The 21,591-nt window shown below is 38.7% G+C and overlaps 1 protein-coding gene across 2 annotated transcripts in view; it reads right to left on the bottom strand.

The window, feature by feature from the left end:
- The window catches only part of GALNT18 (polypeptide N-acetylgalactosaminyltransferase 18), a 251,697-nt gene that overhangs the window by 88,370 nt on the left and 141,736 nt on the right, over positions 1-21,591 (bottom strand). For both annotated transcript variants that reach the window (XM_069857567.1, XM_069857566.1), the window contains exon 5: positions 852-1,035. In XM_069857567.1, coding sequence (XP_069713668.1) covers positions 852-1,035 — 184 coding nt within the window. The remainder of the gene's footprint in view (positions 1-851; positions 1,036-21,591) is intronic.

Here is a 21,591-nt window from a genome sequence, read left to right as displayed (position 1 = left end):
ATAGCAGCTTATACCACCTGCTTCAGAAAGGGCAAAGTCTATAGCCGTTACCCACTCAGAGCCCCTTTTTCTCCGAGATGGAGTTTTGACAGAGCAGGGTCTGCCCCAAAATAACACACCGCAGTATTTTATCTAGGATGCCTTTTATTAACCTTGATATTAGCTAGTAAATGGAAGAATGAGTCACTCCATATCGTACAGCATTTACAGCCTTGTTACCAAATAATGATAACTTCAGGCTCTCAATATTACCAAGGACATCAAGATCAACTCTGATTGATTAACTCTATTATTATTATTATTTATTAATTCTAATTATTATTAACTCAAATAATAGAGTTATCCTAAGGACAGAAGCTCCTGTCTTTTTACCATCTTTTTTTTACTCAAGAAGAAACAGAGACAATAAATGTGGACTGAACAAATTAAAATACATGGTTTTAGTTAAGTCCTACTTTTGCACAAAGAAGCAACCTCAGTGCCAAAATGACACTTCTTTGTTTACAGTGTAGAGCATAAAAGAAACATAATATTTTTAATTAAAGAAGATAAATTTGCCTCTGTGGGCAAAGGGCTACACTATCAGAGGATGTTTTTAATGTGCAGTTTTCCAATATAGTTTAAATACATTGTAATTAGACCAGCACATAGCTCAGACTATAAAAATGGATCTAGATTATGTTACACACCACAAATAAAGTTTTTATGCTTGTGTCCATGATTGTGTCTGGATTTTCATTAAAAAGATCAGAATGCTAATTCACTCTCTATATGCAAGAGAAACACCATTCAGTAATTTATAAATAGTGCTTAGAAAAGGTCCCTTGGGCAGAGAAATTGAAGACACATACCATCCCACATTGAATTCCACATGGGCATCAAAGAGAGCGACCACTGGTGCTGTTGCTACTCTCCATCCACTAACTCGAGATCGAATCAGCCCCTCTTGTTTGCTGTGTCGAACAACCTTGATGAAACCAGGCTTATGAGCATTCACTTCATCAACATACTTATTTAGTTTCTCCTTGAGTTCTTCTGTGGAAAGGAAAGAATTAGATGTTAGCAAGAAGTATCGGCTCGACAAGGTGTAAACACTTGTTCTTTCAGCAAAATGGGAGTCTTTGCACATGGAAACACTCCCTTTTGGTTTAACTACCAAGAATTCTGAACTAGTCAAGTCTAAAAAGAGGTGAACAAAGAGTAAAAGGACCATAAATTATATAGGAATAAAAAATCCCACATGTAACTATTCAGCCTAAGTGACATCAGAATCCTGCCACTGTTTAACATTAACACAAGCACTAAATCTTAAAGTTCCATAGCTACGTATGTGCAGATATGTTACTGTAGCAACAAACAAGATAACTACCTTATATTTCCAGAAAAATATACCCAAGTATTGTCCACGAACTTTCGGTACCAATATTTCAAGAAGAAAAGTAAGAATAGAACAAATTTATTATATATTTGTCCTTTTTCCATTTTCCTTTCTAAACTTCAACATTGCTTTTCTATCTCTACCAAAAAGTTACAGACTTCTGCTCTTCTCACAGGACAACAGAGACCAGTGAAAGTACTGAAGGAGATCCTTTCCTAATAAATATGTGATAACTTTTCAATCAACAGCTATCATATCATTGCTTGAGAAAATGCAATAGGTCAAGCTGAAATATGCTGTTCACTATCACTGTTAACTGAAAACACTGTTCACTACTATTCTTTATTAGCATTGCTAGGTTCTATTTATGTTATGGAAGCACTCAGAATTGCCTTGGTGTTATTAAAATCCTTTTCTTCCAAATCTCTCCAAAACTCTAGAAATGCCTTTGCTGTGATGCAGAATACTGCTCCTGTGGTTACAATGTTAAACTGGATATAGTCGAACCTGCATTAAAAGTTAAATGCTACCTAGCCCTTACTGTGAAATCTTGAGCAAGCCATTTAATTGTTCCATAATCGATTTCCCACCTGCAGAATGGGATCACCATGTCTATTGCTCCTTTTCAGTCTAAATAGACTTTAAAGTCCAGAGAATAGCAGACGTCTTTTACTCTGCATTGGCCAGCACCTCACACCCTGGGGCACTGAGCTGAGGGGAGGTTACATCAGACAGGGGATGGCACCAGAGCCCAGCAGAGGGAGGAGCAAAAGCAAATGGCTTCCCAATAAAATAACACAGATTTTTTCCTTTAAACCTAAGCAATGAGGCTTCTTGTGTTTCATGGGCACTAGTGGTAAAATCTTCTCCTAGCTATGTGCAAGGGGGACATTTCTGCACTGAGCCCAGCTAGATGCTCAATACGGTAAGCCAGCTGCTCCGTGAACTGGTCTCCTCAAACAGATCTAGACAATATGCACACTAGAATGGTTAATGCAACAGAAAGTTAAAAGCAAGCTGACTTTACTAGACGCAGTAAATGTTCATCCTTGAAAAGGAGGTGGATGTGTCCTCTCTCAGGGCTGACAAAGAATTTAACACAGCTGTTTCATGAGGGGTTCTCTAGCCTGAAGACTGTTAAAACTCATATGACCTTAGCCGACCTACTTGTCTGAGGATATGGAGGAAATAACAAAACAGTCAAGTACAAATACTCCTTAAATTCACCCCTCTTTGTGAAGACTCTCAGGCAGCCACCAGGCATGATACTCTTGCAGCTGGCTTCACTGGCATTGCAAGCCTGGGCGTGCCCCATACCTTTGCATAAGCGAATTCTCTTCATGGAATCAACAGAACACTGAGTAAAAACTCTGATACTTACAGATTTTCATAAAGAAAAAGAATGGAAAATAAATTATCTGATGATCATGTCCATCACAGAACTTCAACTGCAGCTATATTTTATGAATAGATTCCATATATTCCTAGAATATCCCATATTATATTGCCAATATCTGTTATAGTTTATCTGTGCCTGCATCACCCTAAATAAACAATATGAGACAGTAACACACAAAGCACAGAACACTATTCTACTTTGTAACAGACCTCCTGTGTATTGATCAATATACTATTTTTTCCTATAAAGTCAAAACACCATATTCAGGCTTTCTATCATGCCTGTGCAAAAGCAACACATTCTCACTGTTCATCCCCTAACACACCGAGATTTGCAGCACAAAGCTATCAAATCCACCACTAACTAACAGCACTTAAATTCAAAAGAAGACTTTTATGTACTCAAAATTGTGCTCATCTAAAAATAGTGCAAAACAGTCCTCTGTTCCCAAAATGTAGTGTTGTAGAGGGTGAATACCAAAATATGAAGATCAAAGCTTTGCTCTAAGTGTAAGTGGCTGTTCATAGATTCACAATACTAGGAAGCTTTATTTGCACCAACAATGCAGCATCACCACTGAGTATAAAATACATAAAAGGAAAGCAGGCTCTAATCAAGGACTTGAAAATCAGTACGCTTGATAAAGTTACTGTTCTCCCAGTCACCTGTTTTTAGCAAGCAGGCTATTCTTACTCCTGTCATATAGTTTTTCTAATGTGGATTGACTTTAGAAGTTTAAGTAAACACAAAATCTTTTCCATAGCTAGGTAGGTGTGCTACAGAAACAGGTGGAAATGGAAGAGAACTCAAGTCTTTGCTTGCCACCAGCATGACTCCAGCTGCAAATTACAGCTGTGACATTTACTAGGCAGTAAACAATTCTAATGCTCTGGTTAGACTGTAGCTTTTTGCAAATGAAGTGACTGGCCTGAGAGTCTTGAGGGAAACTTGGAAGCTCACTCATTGTTAATCAGTATGGAAGAATCCTTCCCTAGACTTCAGTATCAGCCTCAGGAGGTGGAGGAAAGTGATGTATTTTACCTAATCTTCAATACTGGACCACAAGCAGTCACTTACTCTGTAGCATGTCCACAGGAGACAAAGCAATATTTTGTTGTCAGGCATTTTCTGGCATTTGTTATTTAAAGCATATTAGCCTTGCTTTGCAAAGGCAGAGTGCTGAGCAGAGCATTATGTGCAGCCTTTGTCATACAAAACCTATTGGGCAGACTCTCTCCAAAGAAAAGTCTACTTAAAAAAATGCATCATTTTCACTCAGCCACAGCAGACATGTAAATGAAGCTAAAAAAGTCACTATTTTGAGAAGAACATTAGAGATGCCCTAGCAGGACACTTAAGTCAGTTCTTTTTTCATCCATACCACGTTTTCCTGCATTTTACATGAGAAATCTGAGTTCAATTGCCTTTGACAGTTTTAGAGCACCCTGTCCAACTGGACTGAATGGTGGGACTCTCCCCCTGGAACTGATCATACAATTTGTGATGGCACTGATGGTCTTCAGCAATATATTTTTAACCTAAGTTCTGTTTTTTTCCACTTCAGCTACGTTGCCTGAATAATAAGCATTCTTTTTCATTAATTATTGTGCTTCAGTGCGTTATGCCACCATAGGGAGAAGAGAAGGAATGAACAAATGTGTCATCTTCAATACACTGTTGATTTGTTTCTAATTATGGAAACAAACAGGCTTATAAAGATAGATGTGTTTGCCTTTCCGCGCAGAATCTCTCAAATAAGGACTCAATTTGACTAAGCTGAATGAGTATCTGCAGTTGGAGAGAAAGAGCAGCCAGATATGGAATGGGAAAATGACGCCAGATTTGGCATTTGGAAATGTTGCACTCCACCACCTGTCTCTATATGGTACAGATGTTTGGAAAACACAGCACAATTCTCATAAATGTAGAAAACATGATTACTGTGCAATAATTATGTTTAATATTAACATAATTAAGTTCTAATACTTCTAAGGGGTTGTTTGTTTTTAACAAATCCACAAAGATTTTGCTTGTCAGGTTTCCCTATTCAGTGCAACAAAGCAGTGCTAAGGAATTCATGCAACTTTGCTTCCTTAGAAACGGGCAGAAGCAGGGCAGGATGGAGGCAGGGAGCATAAGGAGTCAGAAGACATCAGCCATCCCACACCTACAGAGATTGTATGTGAAAGGATCAGCAAAATCCCTTCACAAGCCATCTTCCTTTCAGGGTCTGAGGGAATGGTGGGTTTGAGAGAGGCCCCAGCAATGTTAACTGCTCTCCCTGCAATACTGCAACTTGCTTGGCTTGTGTGAGTGGACATTCCTAGCCCAGAGGGGCGAGCTGGACCACAGTCTTGCCTCCTCTTTGAATGCTGGTGTGGTATGGCAGGCCATACAATATGGAAAAGATTTCCACATTTGTCTCAAGCTGTTTCTCAAAAGGAAAACTATCTACAGATCATGCTCTTCATCCAGTCACATGCAAATAGCCTAAGTTTTGTATGCCTCTACCCTCCCTAAGTTGGGAAGATATCAGGCTCAATGATGTAAGGTGTCTTGGCACCATGGGACTCCAGTGTCCCACAGCAGCTGTGGATCTGTCCCCAGACTTCAAATGTCAAAGTTATTGATACAGCACTGTCATAAATAATAAATGACTGTCTCATGTTCATACAGAAGTAGCTTAAAGAACAGTCAATTAAGCCTCACTTTCAATAACTTTCATGCTTTAATGTGCTCCCATTCTGAGTGCTTAAATGAGTCCTCCCATCTCTCAGAACAATTACATTTGTAAAGTCTGATACTTGTGCTTTGCTGAGACAGATGCATTTGGCTGACTTTTTTTAAAGTCTTCTTCTTAGCTTTAAGTTCCAACAGAGGTAAAATACTAAATAAATAAATAATTGCATTCTCAACTTGATGCATTTTCTAAAGCCTAACAGTCCCTGTTGACTTTGGTGCAGCAGAATGCACACTGGATGTTTTTCCTATCTCCACAAGTCTTGTGCTTTCACCTTCAGGGAAAAAATGATTTCCATGTCAAAGTCCAAAGAATTACCACGTCCCTCTTTAACCTTAGCACTTGGCACAAATGTGGCTTTTTTTGCAGTGAAGGTAGATTCTTCTTCAACAAAGAACGAGGTTTAACATAACAACCATCCCTCTGTGCCAGAAATTGCAGATCAACGTTATATGAAAGGGGCAAAATCCTGCCAATTCATTATTTTTATGCTCTAGCTTTGTGCGTCCATTGAGCTGCCTAGAGGCACACTCTGGTCACCAGGTAAAGCACCAATATTTTCTTGGATCATAAAGGACACTTAAGGGCATATCATTACAGCTGCTGCAGGAACACAGAGGAGCTACTACCTGTCTCGGACCCAAGAGACAACTGGTCAGATTGCTCCCGGCAAGGGTCTCAAGGCCTTCCTGAATGACCTGTGCAACAGAATGGGATTCACTGCCCTGCACCAAGGCAAAACAGCCAACTGGCAGAGCACAAGAAGTCAGCACATGAGGGGAGTGGCTGCTATACTAGAAGCATCTCATCAGGTACATTTTGCTTCTGCATGAAAGGCAAATAAACTAGCAAAAAGACAGAATGTGCACAAACCAATTAATTCTAAACCAAGATGTTTCCACCTTCTTTATCTGATTATTTGTGGCCCAAAGTCTTAGGAACAGAAAGAGCTGCTTTTCCACTCTTCTAATAAGGATTCAATAGGTTTTAGAAAACCAGAATGTATTAACATAGCTAACTACCTTCCTGGCAAATAAAGTCAGGCTTATACCAGGTTTGCTGCCATAAAATACCTTCTCTTCCCTCTCAGCTACTCTGCAGGTATACAGCCCAAGTTCATGCAATAACTTGAATACATGGCATGAACTAGGCACGTAAGCAAAACTTCTTGCCACACTTAATCTAATGTACAAGCCTATTAGATAATGTCACATATTTCGTATGCAGCTCAGTGTTTCATAATTTTTATTTTGCTTTCCTCTGGCCCATTATCTTTCATGCTCAAGTGAACACCTCTCATCTCTGTAGCAGAAGCAGATAATTCCAAATGGAAAACATTTATAACCAGATAGAGGCATATCATTTGTAATGCACATGTGTATATAGAATGTTAGCAACCAAGGGCAACAATGCACAAACAGATAACAAGGGCTGCTGTGCAAACGCATTTAATAACCTTATGTTATCTAGTAATAGATAAATCACCCAAGAGAAATTACCACTATGTAAAGAATTGATTTGAACAGACCTCAAAACCAAAAAAGCAGTACAGTCCTTCTCCTCCATTACTATACCTAACTTGTACTGTTGACAGAGATGCATAATCTAATCTCAGAAGTTCAGACTATCCACATGTAAAGCCAGATAGCGCAATGAACTTTCATGGTCACAACCCCTATATTTAGCAATCCAAAATCTCAGCTGCTGTCAAATCTCCCAGGTCTGTTAAGATAAATGAGGCCTACGGCAATTCATTCCAGTTCACACCTCGGACTACAAGCCAAGGATTTACTTAGTCTAGCTCATGAACAGCACCCTTCTCCCACAAAAAAGGGAGAAAAAAATGCACTTCTCCCCTCTCAGCCCCTACAAACACATACATGCCCTTTCAATTGCCCAGGGGAATCCAGTACAGCAGTGGGAAGCACACATTGCTTTAAAAGGGTTTGATGGGAGCCGCTTTGATCCATTCTAAGGTCCTCTCACAAACATCATTTCTATACACAGAAAGAGATTAGGTGCACACCACTGAATCCTTTTCCTGGCTGTAAGGTCCTCAGAATCTGACACCACAAGAACCACGTACCAGCAAATAATCCCACTTCAGAGCAGTAATCAGTAAACTAGCACTCCTCTCAACAGAAAACCGGCTTTGCAGAAGAGACCTGTGCCAGCAGCTATTCCTTGAGTGATTTAACAGACACATACCCAACCTGGGTATATTTTGGGATTTTTTTCTAAATGACGCATAGTTCCAATCCCAATCATGAAAGTGGGATACCACTCTCTAGATCATTAAGTCCTACCTAGAAATATTGCTGCATCTTAAGAAATCCCCATAGTACAGGAAGAAAACTGAAAATCATATTTTGGAACTTGTGGCAGCTGAACACCATGTTATGGAGGAGGGGGATACTGGAGAAAGAAATATTACCTCTGGTTTTTTTTTTGTTAGTACTATTATCTTGTAGTAATGTCTTTATAATAAGGGCTGTAAATCCCTTTTATTTCTCTTTTATTATATATTGAGTACTGTTCAAAGAAAGTACTCAATTTCTGTCACAATGTGCATCCTGTCATAAGTATCACCAAGCCCCCATGTAGTATAAATGCACTAACTAGGCCCTGTGGCACTGGGAGTCAGCAAAGGTGAGCTTGTTTCTGCAAAATAAGCTTGGGTTTTGCAAATGAGATGGTGGGCAAAAGGAGTGGCAGGCAATGGACAACTTATGGTGAACAGCAGAGTCCCCACTTCTGACAACACAAGCCGCCTCGCCAAGGGTCAATCACACAAATTAACTGACTTAGCCCCCACCTTGCCAAGAGGTGCCAAAAGGTTTTCAAAAGGTGGAAAACCGATATCTGAAAATTCTTTTTTGGTGGAAGAAAAAAACACCGCTTTACCTGATGGATGGGTCGATGGGCCCGGACCTCTCTCCCTCCACCAAGAAGAAATGTCTTGGTAAGAACTGCACGCCTCTGGCTCTGTCAGACATTTCCCCAGGAAAATACCTACTAACTCAAGTTTTTTATTGTTACTTGTTTTATGTATATATATGTGCTAAGTGTTAACCAGTTTTAAGTGTTTAAGTGCTAACACAGCAAGTGAATTTATCAAGGCAATTCTGAATTTGTTTTAATCCATCTCTTGAATTAAATTACTTACTGCCTCCAGCATTGTGAGATTGTATCTCTGATGGGCATTGCCGCAAGCAGCTGCAAACCAGACGTATTAACCCTGTGTATACCAGTCTTTAAGGAGACTCTCACAGGTAATCAGATTCTTACTTGTGGCAAAAACACTTACAAGCACACACACATAACCCTTTAGTCATAAACTGTCAACCAAGTCTTAGACTAGAGATTTCATACAGTTGCAACTAGGCGTCCTCTCTGAGAAGCATCTAGAAAGTAAGGAGGTCTTCCCTTGAACCTTGTGACTTGACAGGGGGGTCCCCTTACCCATCTGTCCAATTCTCACCTCCTTAACGTGACATCAGATTCTACCAGCAGAGTGTCGTGCAACACTTTGCAAGACAGAGATAAACCAAGATGCTAGATGAATCTGCAAGGTCACACCACAAGTTGCAGCTGGGGAGAAACAGAGCCTGGGTCTCCCAAATCCCATCTCAGCAGGAACAGCATTCCACCCCAGTTTACTGTGTATGACTGCTTCCCATTTAGGGACTGTTACTGGATATACTACGGTACAACAACATGATCACAACAATGGTTAACCTGGTCAGGAACAAGCACTATGACTGTAATCAGATAGTCACATCATATCTGATGCAAGAAAGAGTTCTGATGTTTATTTGGATAGAGCAGTTTCAGAAAGGGGCCATAAAGTGAGAAGTACAAGCACCAAATCATGCATTAGAGGGGACACAATGAATAGAATACACTGCTGAAATAACTACTGCCAAAACTCTGAGCTCATAATTTCATTACTTGGTATTCCTGGATTCATTTGTAAAATGACCTTTAAATGTTAAAGTGCCATGGAAATGCATTCTAATCCCAGCTGCATAGCAGCTGTTTCTACTAATGTAAGTGGCTTTTATTTTCAATATACCATATTTAATTCTAATCTATTTTTTGGATTTGTATAGAACAAAAAAATCACTATTCAGAAAAAAACCAAACACCTAAATGTCTGAACACAGTCAGAGCAGACGGTATAAATCTAGAAATATACATCCTGAAGAGCACATTAGAAATACTCGGTACTTCTATAACCATAAGACACAGCAAGCAGCTTGCTGTACTGTAATCTTGATAAATAATCATTACTCCAAGAAACAGCGTGGTAATTCATGTTATGATAACAGATTCATAAGGAAAAGGAAACTGCCAATTAAAACACAATAGTCCAACTGTAACTACTTTATTTCTGGAGTGGATTCAGAGTAAATCAGTCGCGTGAGTTGCATTAAAAATGGAATATGCAAATATGCAGTTAGAAATGTATGGAACAGAGCTGCTTATATTCCTCTCTGGATCAAACCTCTCTCTAACAGCAAGAAAACCGATAACAGGACTATAAAAGGAAGAAGAAACAAAGTAATCACAGAATCCTTCTGGTCAGAAGGGACCTCTGCAATCCAAGACCTAACTCAAAGCAGGTCCAATTAAACAATATTAAAAATATCATTCACTATTAGAGAGTTATTTAAAAGAATGCCAGAGAGCATTAAAGGATGAGGTTTGAATTTGTTTTTAATAAATGAGATTTAGCCTGGCATGCTCCATGGGTTTTTATGAAAATATTACTTTATATCAGAAATGAGAATCCAGCTTTATACCCGCTGCACAGAAAGAATTCCCTGGGAGCAAGAGAGTAGCTAGCATGCACTAAACCTGATGATACTGTGAGACCATTCTTGACAGTCAGGACAGCAATAACACTATTCTTCCTTTTGAGAACTTGGTCTAAAAATCTAACTGCAGTTAGGATAAAAAAAAAAAGCAAACAAAAAACTCCAACCTTCTGTGGTGCATTTCTTTTAACTTGTTCCAACTGTAGATTTGCCAGATCCTCTTTTGAATGAGTGGCTCTTACTCTACCAGAGAACTTTACACATCAGATGCAAAATGTTCTGTCCATATTCCAGGTCAAAAGGATTGTCTTCTTGACTACCTGTGACCATGTTTTGTGATCTGTTTCTATTTTCTCCTTTCAAAGGTGGATTGACGCTAGCAGAAGAACACAATTCACCACAGTAATAGAAATACAGCACCCAGTACATCACGGAGAAATACAGCCTGCCTGGGCAGGAGTGCTCTTTTTGGCAGATGGGACTAGTTCACAACAAGGGCTTGTTTTTAAATCAGCAGAGCTGCACTCAGACAAGATGCTTCTGTCAACAGACAGCACAAAAAAAAGAAGGCAAATTATACCAATACGAGCAAATTTTGTTCATTATTCTAATGGCTAATATACTGCTGGCAATGTAAACAGGAATAGGTCAGATAATATCATTTGCAAATAAAAATTTTACAGGCTGAAATACTGATATTCCCAAAGTGAATGAGAATTTTCCAGAAAAAATGTTATATGCCCAGGCCCTGAATGTAACATCAGAGATGCAGCAAGAGCAAGTTAGTTTAGCCCCTGTAAAAGCCAGCTCTCACATGCCCTGGTACTAAGTGTAGTCTTGACAAATTTTGATGAACACAATATATCACACTGCACATCAACCACAGTCTGTTAACCTGACGCAGAAAGAAGGGCAGGACCTCTCCCATCACCTACCAAGCAAAGAAGAGCCTTCAGTGCGCACTTCTACTACAACCCTAGGAGGAATGTCATCTCACTAATGCCAAGATCATTTGGGACTATCTGATAGGTGTCTACTGTGCTGTTGAAGCCACTATTTCCAATTCACAGCTTTTTAATAACTTGGAAATTACAATATCCAAATAGTTCTTACTCCAGTAAAGCACTCTTTCAGATCGGAAATAATTTGGTTTCAATAGCATACAAGGTGAAGGATTTGTTTCTATCTAAAGATAGAAATTGGTTTCTTGGAAGAATCCACTATGTACATTTTCAAATTAAAGCAACAAATTCTGTCTTATTTCTTTCCCAGCATATTTGATTACTCCTTAGGAGTAATACAGTGCTGGGACCATGCCATTTGGTAGCTGTGGAATACCTCCAAATCCAGTATATATGGTCGCCAAGCAAAAGGCTGCTTATTATACTAGTATATCATCTACCGCTTCCTAAAAATCAAAACATTAAAAAGAACAAAATAGCATACAATTTGCATCTTTAGATGAAATGTAACAGCATGCAACAAATTATTTGAAATATTTCATTAGCTATTAAGGAAAATTTCTCTGTAGGCATCTAATCACAATCTATCCATTAGTTTTAAAGAAATGTTTGGAGTTTAATTGTTATTTTACAATTGTTGTTCATGTCTTGCCTTTTTGTATCAGAAAAATGTGATGTACAGTAGCAGCGACCCTTAAGTTCTCTGAAAAAAAAATAGCAAGGCATTAAAAATAACCCAAGTTGTAACTTGAAACTAAAATTCCTAATAACATTTCAATTCACACTACAGTAATAGTATTGTTACTAGCATACTACTGCAGCCTGGGAAAGATTTGGTTAAACCCTGCTTAGCTCAGAACCGTGTTATTTTAAAACTAAAGTATGTTAATGTGGCTATTAGTACGCCTTTCAGCAGGCTGGAAACCACACAACAACTTTGCCTTTCCTGCAAAAACAACCAGCAGTAGTGTCAAACCTTTTCTGACATTATGAGCAGTAAATGTGTCTTTTCAATGAACAGAGATACAACAGAATTCCACTGACTCCAGCACTCCCTGCTCGAATGACACCCGAGTGAGCAGCTGGAGGCTCAGGTGAGTGGGCTGCTCCAGGTCGCTGCTTTACATTGCAGATGGTTGCAACTATCAGGGAAGGACAGTACCTGCTCCATAGTAGAGGAAGCAGTCTGCCTATCAATTCAAGTTCTCATCTTGTCAGCAAAAGCAGAGCTGGCTGGCACTGCATGAGAAACACAAGAGGAAACACACAGCATTTCTCGACTTGGTGCCCAGGATTCAGCAGGTAGCAGTCCCCTCTCTGAATCTGCCAGGCATCAGTACCTGACACAGCCAAGCACAGCGGCTTGTGAGATGCTAACAATAACAGAAAACAGACTGAAATCAAAAGCAGAAACTGAAGTGGGCACTGAAGTGACTTCGATCTTGGGAGATCCCACTACAGAAAATTCCCATAGGTGAAGACAGTGCCTAAATTGAACACAAATGTTTAAATAACTTCTAACTTCCCTTTTTTGAATTGTGTATTAGGCAAACAAGGGTCCAGAAAAATGTTTTTTAATTACAGTTTCTCTTAGTAATATTTTGATATATTACAACAGCTTTGTTTAATGTTTGCATTCTGGGAAATATTACTTTAATATTAGTTTGTTTCCTTTGTCATTAGTTTTTTGTCATTTAATTTTAACTCTTCAAAATCCACCTTTTAAAGCAACATTTTAACATCTGTGGTCAAAGCAGAGAGACTGTCAGGACCCATCAGCTGCTGCCGAGCAAGTACAACTCAGGGTGTGTCACAACTAGTGTTCATGTAGAAAATTACACACACAGGCACTCCTCTACCACATTTTCCCAATAGCTTCATTTTCTCAATAAATGCAGCAAATTTAAATGACTCCATGAAAAGCTCCTGGCATAATTTTTACTGACACTATTATTTCTTAGGAGAATTATACTTCTGAATTCTGACATTTATATAAAATACTGCTTGGGAATTTTAAGGCCTTTTCCAGGAGATCTTTTTACAAAGGACCGTTAGCACTAAACACTGCCTGTATCTCACTTAGCCAGCATGATGTGGTCTGTAGCACCATGAACCTACCAGACTCCATTTATTATAGTGATTCAAAGTCTTGAAACAATCACCTCCTATCCATTTTTCCAGCACACCATTTGACCTTCCATTGTGAATAATGATTTTGCACAGACACAGGCTAATTTTCTTGGACTGGATTTTGATTTGCAATAACTTGCAATTTGATTTGCAGCACACTGACATTTTTCAGACTAGTTACTGTCTGACTTATCAGATTTAAACCTTTTAGCATCTTCAAAAAATGCTTCATGCACAGCTAAATTTCATAATGAAATTCCATGATTAAATTCTCTCCAACTATGAACATTAAATTTCTACCTTGTCTGCATATTGCAATATGCGACATTGAAAACCACTTGACAACTTCAGATTGGGTAATGATCTCAGTTTCCTACATGGCATTCATCTCAGTTAACCTTAGAGGGTTATTATACAGCTATACTCTTATTACTGTGTCGCAGGAGGAGACTGCTCCAGAAGGTTACAACCGCTTTCAGAATTATAATTAATAACTAAATCTTTAAAATCCTGAGCAACATCTGAAGAAATTTTGGTGATCTTTCTAAAGCCCAAAATGCCTTAGAAAGCTGAAAAGCAAAGAGCTCCTCAAGGCATGTGACTCTTCCAGCTTCAAGGGCCTCATATCACCTCCCTTTCTAAACCTGCCCTGATACGAGATGTTACAGATGTGTAAGTTGTACTTTGCATAGCAAACATGACCACGCTACCTATGTTGGAAAGAGTCAGGCAGCCTAAATTAACTGCAAGTTAACAGAAAACTTGTGTGACATTTTGTGAATCAGAGCAGTAAATGAACGTCACACAGCCAGCCTGATATATGTTCCCAAGTTCTCACCTTCTGTCACCAACAGCGGAGATTACAATTACAGCCACAGTACCATGCTGAAGAAGTCAAGACAGATCAAAATAACATGGGCATTTTGGACTCCACCTTGATCCCAAGACTGTCACCTCATCCATGAGATGAACCAGCTGGTTACTTTCCATCTGACCAAATCCAAGGAGAGTGCTGCCTCGATGTTCACTGCCCTACTAGCACTGGCAAGTTGCTGCTTCAATTGATAAAGCACAAAAAAGTCTACATAATAACACATCTGCTTACTAAAGTTGGAGTTTAATTACGCCTAATTTATTGCCATGCAAATCTTTGACACTGTACACTAAAGTGGCTCAGCTTTATACAGTCCTTGACCATTTCCATCCTGCACAATTCTTCCACTGAAGAATTCTACACACTCATCAGAAGAGCTATTTGCAAAGCTGGCATCAAAGGAACTGGCAGAGTTTGCTACCAGAGCTACATTTGCAGCTCACATGAAGAACAGGAAAACAAACCGCATGCTGCAATTCCAATTAGGGAACTTGATGAGGACAATAAGAAACTCCAGAAAATGTCATAAACATAGAAAGACAGAATGCTTGAAGAAGTAAACAAGAAGTTGTCACAGTTCAAATATTGCAAACTGGAGACGAGTCAATGTTTCTGTCTTTCATCACAGACAAATCAGGACAATTAAAACAATTAAAACACAGAGAGCTAGTAGGTTTCGTAACATCTCTGTTTAAAACTCAGCAGATGTTTTTTTCCTCCGATACACCATCCAGAAAAACATCAAACCTAATAAATAGCACAAGCAAATAATCTTTTGAAACCCTAGAAGACATCAATTCTGAATAAGTTACTTTCAGTCTTTTTGCTAAGCTGCATGTGAAAACTTACCTCAGACTCCCTTGTTTTGTTTGCTATGTGAGTGAATCTTCTCCATAGCTAAAAAGTAAACACTGGGGTTGTTAATTGGAAGCATTTTTGAAAACTAATTAAAATTGCTGTGCTTCAACCCTGCTTCAGAAAAGGTTTTTTGTATAAAATCCTAATAAACATTTGTTTGTCTTATACATGCTTTGCTTAATCTCTTCAGGTAGATAAACAAAGAACATATTAGCCGTACCTTAGCAGAGAGGGAGTGGCATTTCTCTTATAATCTAAGGAATATCTTAACAGTTAATTCTAAAGCCATTAATTAGGGGCTTTGGTACAAGTTATCCCCAGATACACACAACTCTTAAACAAAGGGATGCCAAGATAAGCATTGGGAAAGTTTATGCAACTCTGGAGCCGCATAAACATCTTTCATCTTTCTCTTCCTATTTCACTACTACATGACCAATCACCATTAAAACCTCCTTGTTTGAAAGCTTAAAATATCCACTAGCATAGTATTAGCAAGCATACATGATTTGGGTTTTCCATTCAGCAAGTAAAGACTGTGTCCTGTAAGGACAGGACACCACGACATCCAAGGACACAGCTCTGCTCTGCAGTTCACCGCACACACAGCTACCTGAGCTCGCACTAATGAGCTGCAATGCTGCATATGGAGCACTGTGCAGACGTACCGCCTCCAGGTCTGGGAGCAGCTGGACTGATTTACTTGCAAGACTGAGCCTACTGTACAGGACTTGGAGGAGAGTTTGTAGATATTTAATATTTAAGGTGGTAATGACCAAAAAAAAGGTTTTTCTACTCTAAGAGAATATTTGTAATAGCAGTTGTTCACAGGTAAGTCCACCTTACAGGTTTTGACTTTTTCCCTTGGAAGATCATACTCCAGCAAGATGTGTGTTAGAGCTCTGCCAGAGGGCTCTGTAATGTCAGAGGAAAGGACCTGTCAGCTACAGTGATCTGCCTGGAATGCCAAACAAATATTTGGCTATCCTGGACCTAGGCCATCCAGCACACATTCCAGATAAAGGCTGAGACATTAGATCTACTTCAAATCATTAAAAGAAGCTCATGTGGAGCATGGGACAGGCTGCTAAGTGCAGTATAACACAGTTCTGGGGTTGATAAAACATGCTGCAGCATCCTGAATTAGTGACAACTCTCTTAGATGCCATTCCTACCACCTCAGACACAGCTGTCCAGGCAGGAGCGCCTGACAGCATTCATGGCCTGTGCCTGGGAATCCCGCCTTGGGTCTCACTTTATTTACCCAGATCCCAAGGCACGGTATGAAACCACCTGTGTCAGTTCATATACAGCTTTCTTGGGTCCATGTCCTTGACAAGTGCAATATCATTTTATTTTTTCATGCCAAAATACCATTCTTAAAATACTACTAACCATTTCTTTTTAATCTGTGTTTTTAATAACAACACCATTTTAGTCATATGAGACATTTCTCGGAAGCTCTATCTTTTAAATCGTCGAAGGGAAGACACTATTACAACTCCTTAGCATCTGGCCATCAGAAATACTTATGTGAATTAAGATGACAAGAGCAGCTTTAGTGAGACATAGCCAGTGTCTGAACTAAGCATAGAGAGTCAGTGAGGCTCAGCTGGGCTCATAGATCAAAAGAGGTTATGCCCACACACAAAAATGCAGTCTTTTTTTTATCTTTTAACTTGGTATTTCTCGCATAAATTTCCAGTACTTTTAAATCTTTTTAGTAGCATTATAAAGATATTATTGATGTAGAAGATACTGAAAATCTAACTGCACATGGTCCTGGGCAACTTGCTCTAGCTGACTCAGCTTTGAGCAGAGGGGTAGGAACTAGATGATCTTTGGAGGTTGCTTCCTACATCAACCAACCTGTGACTCTGTGATAGAGTTCATATCTTCTGTGGAGAGAACTCTTCTATTTCTTTTGATGCACACCTATCTTCTGATAAAATGAACAAACAGTCATAGAATAAATGACTACATTGAGTAGATGGTCTGAGAGCAATACAGGAACTGAGATTTAGCCCCCGAAAACTTCTGTCAGCTAGCAACATCCAGTCATAATGTCACCAAACCCAATTTAAATAATAACATATTCTAATTTTCATAGACAAAGTGAAACTTTGCCAAGACATTAAGTGCTTATTTCTGAAGCTGCAGAGTCAAAGTTTAAAAACAGACACCTGAAGCCTGACCCCTAAGCCCGTGTTTAGGTGTTTGAATAGAAGCTTTCTGATTTTCAGAGATCTGCACAGTGACCAAACAGTACAGCATTCAACTGAAGGAACAAGTTCACCAGCAGTGAGATAATGGGAGTGAGTCTGTTTCACTAATGTTTATGCAACTCTGTATATCAGTGAGCAAGTAAAATGACAAATCCTATCCACTTTACAACAATATACTGTGGTTAATAAACACAAACTAAGCTGAAGTGGTTCTGTGTCACAAACCTTCCAACAGCAACAGTTTGCTAAAGAAACTGAGCTTTGCAATTACTTGTTTGCAGATGGTAAAACATAAAGCATTAATGCAAAGGAATATGGTGGTCTTATGTTATGCAAAGAACAAGCTGAGAATCCTTTTACATATATTCCCCACATGCAATTCAAATGGATTGGAGAGCCTGACTGATTGTTTTTCTCTCATGTGCAGCAATCTCCATTTAAAAGCACATCTCAGAAATCTTTGGTAGTGTGGACACAGTCAATATTTACCAACTATTTCCAGTATTAAAATATAAGAGATGCTATAGATATCTCTAGGTCTGTCTGTTGGCACAGCAACATTGACAGGACTGTTCAGGGATTTAAAAATACCTAATTTTTCTGTATTTGCCTAAGCCTCCCAGAATTTTGAGCTCAGAAATTATTTACAGAAGAATAAAAATAAATCCATCAAATACAGAGAGAACTTTCTACCACAGTTGCAACTTTTACACATTCCCTTTAACAGGAAGAACAGTTCCTGAGATATTTTTACGGTCAGAAACTGTAACAGCCTTGTTAGACTGTTAAATCTTTAAAATCCCCATGCTGACTAATCACTGACTGTTTATAAACTGTACCATAGAGCTCTTCTGTTTAAAAGACCAAAAATAGTTTGATGAATAGAGAGTCAAAGACTGCAGCACTGAACAGACTTTGAGAGATCGCCCGGTCCCCCTTCCTGCCCCAACTCAGAGAGAACTATTTCAATTAATCCTGACAGAAGAATGTCTCATCTCTTTTTAGGTTTTACTCAGCAAATATCATCCCATGCTCTATATAGATGGATGAAATAAAGCATATAGTAAAGACACATATATGAACAGTACACATTAGTTTGTTGCCTAGCTCAGTTAAAACTCACAATAACTCAAACCTATGGGGATCAAATCCCAATATTTGCATTTGAAACCATAAAAATAACTTGCTTTAGAATAACTACTTACAAGAACCATGAGCCATAAACAAAAATTACTGCAATAAAAGATTTAAAACTCTTTCGACAACTCTCCACTGACAAGAATATTTGTATCTCATAAATCTGAAGGCCAAGAGGATCTTCTAAATAACAAGCACTTTTGAACATTCATAAATATTAACACATTTCAGATGGAAAATTCATTGTAGCAACTTTGCTTTTACAGTTAGCACTTCAGGATCACCCTTTGATGGGGGAAATGGAATGACAGATAGCAGTCTTGCCCATCGCCAAGATGTAGCATCTTTTTTTGAACAAAAGTTCATTGGAAAAAGCAGTATCCTCCCACGAGCAATCCTGAATAGTCACACCAGCAGCCTGTGGAAGGATGATAGCTTTAACAATTTGGCAAGACAAATAGCTGGCTCTAAACACTACAGAGTCATCAGTAACATTTAAAAACAGCTCTTATACAGAACATGGAAAAACTGTCCAAATTTGCTCACTGCCAAATCACTTGAACAGAACAAAAAAACCCAAAAAAACCAACCAAAGAATGATTTGAGAAAAAACCAAACTTCAAATACTAAACTGCAGTAGAACTACAGGGAAGGTGTTAAGATATGAAGCTATCAACTTCAATCTTTAAAAAGTTAAACCAGAAAAAAAAATCAAATACATCAAATCATATCACAGATGTAACTAATCCAGGGAAAGGTGTTTCACAGCCCACAAAAAAAAAAAAATCTACTAAAATCAGCTGACTAGGAATGAAACTGATCTGTCTCATAAAACACAAAGTCTACGGTTGTTTTGTGATTTGCATTGCCTTCCCTTTCAGATAAAACATAATTTGGATATTTCAATTATTCCTCATTATGTTAAAAGAAATAGCATGACAAGAATCTGCAATTTGCCTAATAAATATTGCAGGCAAATGTCACAGTATTTTCAGGCCCTTGGATTTTATTTTTTTTTCATGTGTATACCAAACCATGGTAAACTATCTCTGTGTTTATGGAAGTAAAGATATTGATGGTCCTACCCATGACTTACAGTAGTATAAAATGTAAATACTTTAATTGAATATATTGGCATTAAGGAGGATGGATCCATTATAAGTCTAATGGCTAAAGAGCATCTTAACTAAGGAGTACCTCACTGCTACCACTGATAGCTCAAAATAATATAAATCACGCAACTAAATCAGGTCTATGATCTATTATAATTATACAGAATTGGCTGTGAGCAATCAATACGCTTTGTGATTAGGGTGACACCGTGTTCAGTCCCTGATGAATAAACAGGACAGTTAAAAGGGTTAGATACTTTTCAAAAGAAGATCGGATTTTAAGTGAGATTGTTTTAAGCAGACTTGTTTCCATTTTTGCATCCTAGCCAGGAAAAGCACAACAGCAAATGAGTTTACTGACAGAAATGCCAAATAAACACATTGAGGAGCCTGGAAACTGACTGCCAGGACAGACCTGAGCGAGCAGTATAATTCCTCAAGCCTTCTTCAGAGGAACTGCGACTTGGCATGTGTTGCAGAGGCATTTATTTCCCAAGGAGAAGGGACAGAATATCCTGCATGGCCACAACAGCTATCTGTCATCACTCCTGCCTGCCCTGGGAAGGCTCACCTGCTCGAAGCAGTGTAAATCCATCCTCCAGCACTCCTGGTCCTCCTGCTCCGGAGCCACACTCCACCTACTGCCCTGTGCTTACCTCACTCACTACAAAAATAAAGTAAATTTTTGTCTCCTAAGGGAGATGAACAGGTGGAATTAGAATTGTATCAAAGTACATTTTGTAGAATATTTACAGAAAAATCTGGCTGATTTTTCCCAGAATACCAGACTGAGCACAGGCCATGCTACCAAAGAACTACAGAACTGATAGGCAGCTAAACGAGTATTCTGGGGATTAGTGTACAGTACCTCTAGTGGACTTTTTAGAAATGAAGTGCCAGGCCAAGAATTGTCCAATACTCCTCCAAAACTGGCGATTTATTCTATACAAATTGTGTGTTTCTCAGCTGTCACTAGACGAGCCCCTTGTGGGATGCTATTGAGCCCTTGGGCTGAAGCTTATGTCAACAAGGGTTCTGCTGCTAATAGGATAATGCAGGCAGAGTTTACCCCTCAATTTCAACGCTATCTTTAAGCATATTATCCAAAACTCACAAAGAATGCCCTTCCATTTCTAAAAGAATCCCTTAAAAAATAGGAACATTTTTATTTTATACTTACTGATGTTTTTATGGGCCTGTTTTTAATCAGGAAACTACTGAACACATAACTGCACAGCTAACTACATGATACTGAAAGTGATATCAAACTTTAAAAAAATCCAAAAGCAGGGAAAACAATTCTCTCCTATCACCACCAGTTGTATAAATTACAGGAATCCTACTGTAATGGGTACATATAGCACAGAGAAATGCAGTTTTCACACTGATAGGAACCTTTGAAAATTACCAGAATCAGAAATCCCCTTAGTTCAACTGGAGATGGGTAGGTAGGTGAAGTTAAACCAGCAGAAAACTTGGCTCTGTTAATCAAAGTAACCTGATATAATTAAGTTTCTGTATGTGGACTGAAACTTACTTGAAATAAAATCCATCTGCAGCATAGAGACCTGCTAACTCAGCCTATATTTGTTATAGATTGTGATCAATGTTCTGGATTAAATGAATCACTTCCATTACTGCTCTAATAAAAAGAGGAAAGTCTTTTATGGAGCTGCAGTGCAGCAGAGGATGGTCCATCCAGAGAACTTTGTTTTTCAAGAAAACACCCCACGCAAACTCCAAACCAAGGGGTGTGTACACTGCAGCACCATAAAAATTAATGCAACTTGTGAAATATGTTTTGTCATATATCAGGGCTAAGTCTCAGTACATAAGAACCTGTGTGAGACACATAAATCACACGCTGCTGTTTTTCATGTTACTTTGGTACTTTTGATAATCCAGGCCCAGGAAGGCAAATGAACTACTGAACATACATCTTTTACTGTTCTGCTA

This window comes from Phaenicophaeus curvirostris, chromosome 5 (assembly GCF_032191515.1).
Source record: "Phaenicophaeus curvirostris isolate KB17595 chromosome 5, BPBGC_Pcur_1.0, whole genome shotgun sequence".
NCBI classification, from domain to species: domain Eukaryota; kingdom Metazoa; phylum Chordata; class Aves; order Cuculiformes; family Cuculidae; genus Phaenicophaeus; species Phaenicophaeus curvirostris.
The sequence above is the reverse complement of the archived record's forward strand: the minus strand, read 5'-3'. Positions and strand labels throughout refer to the sequence as shown.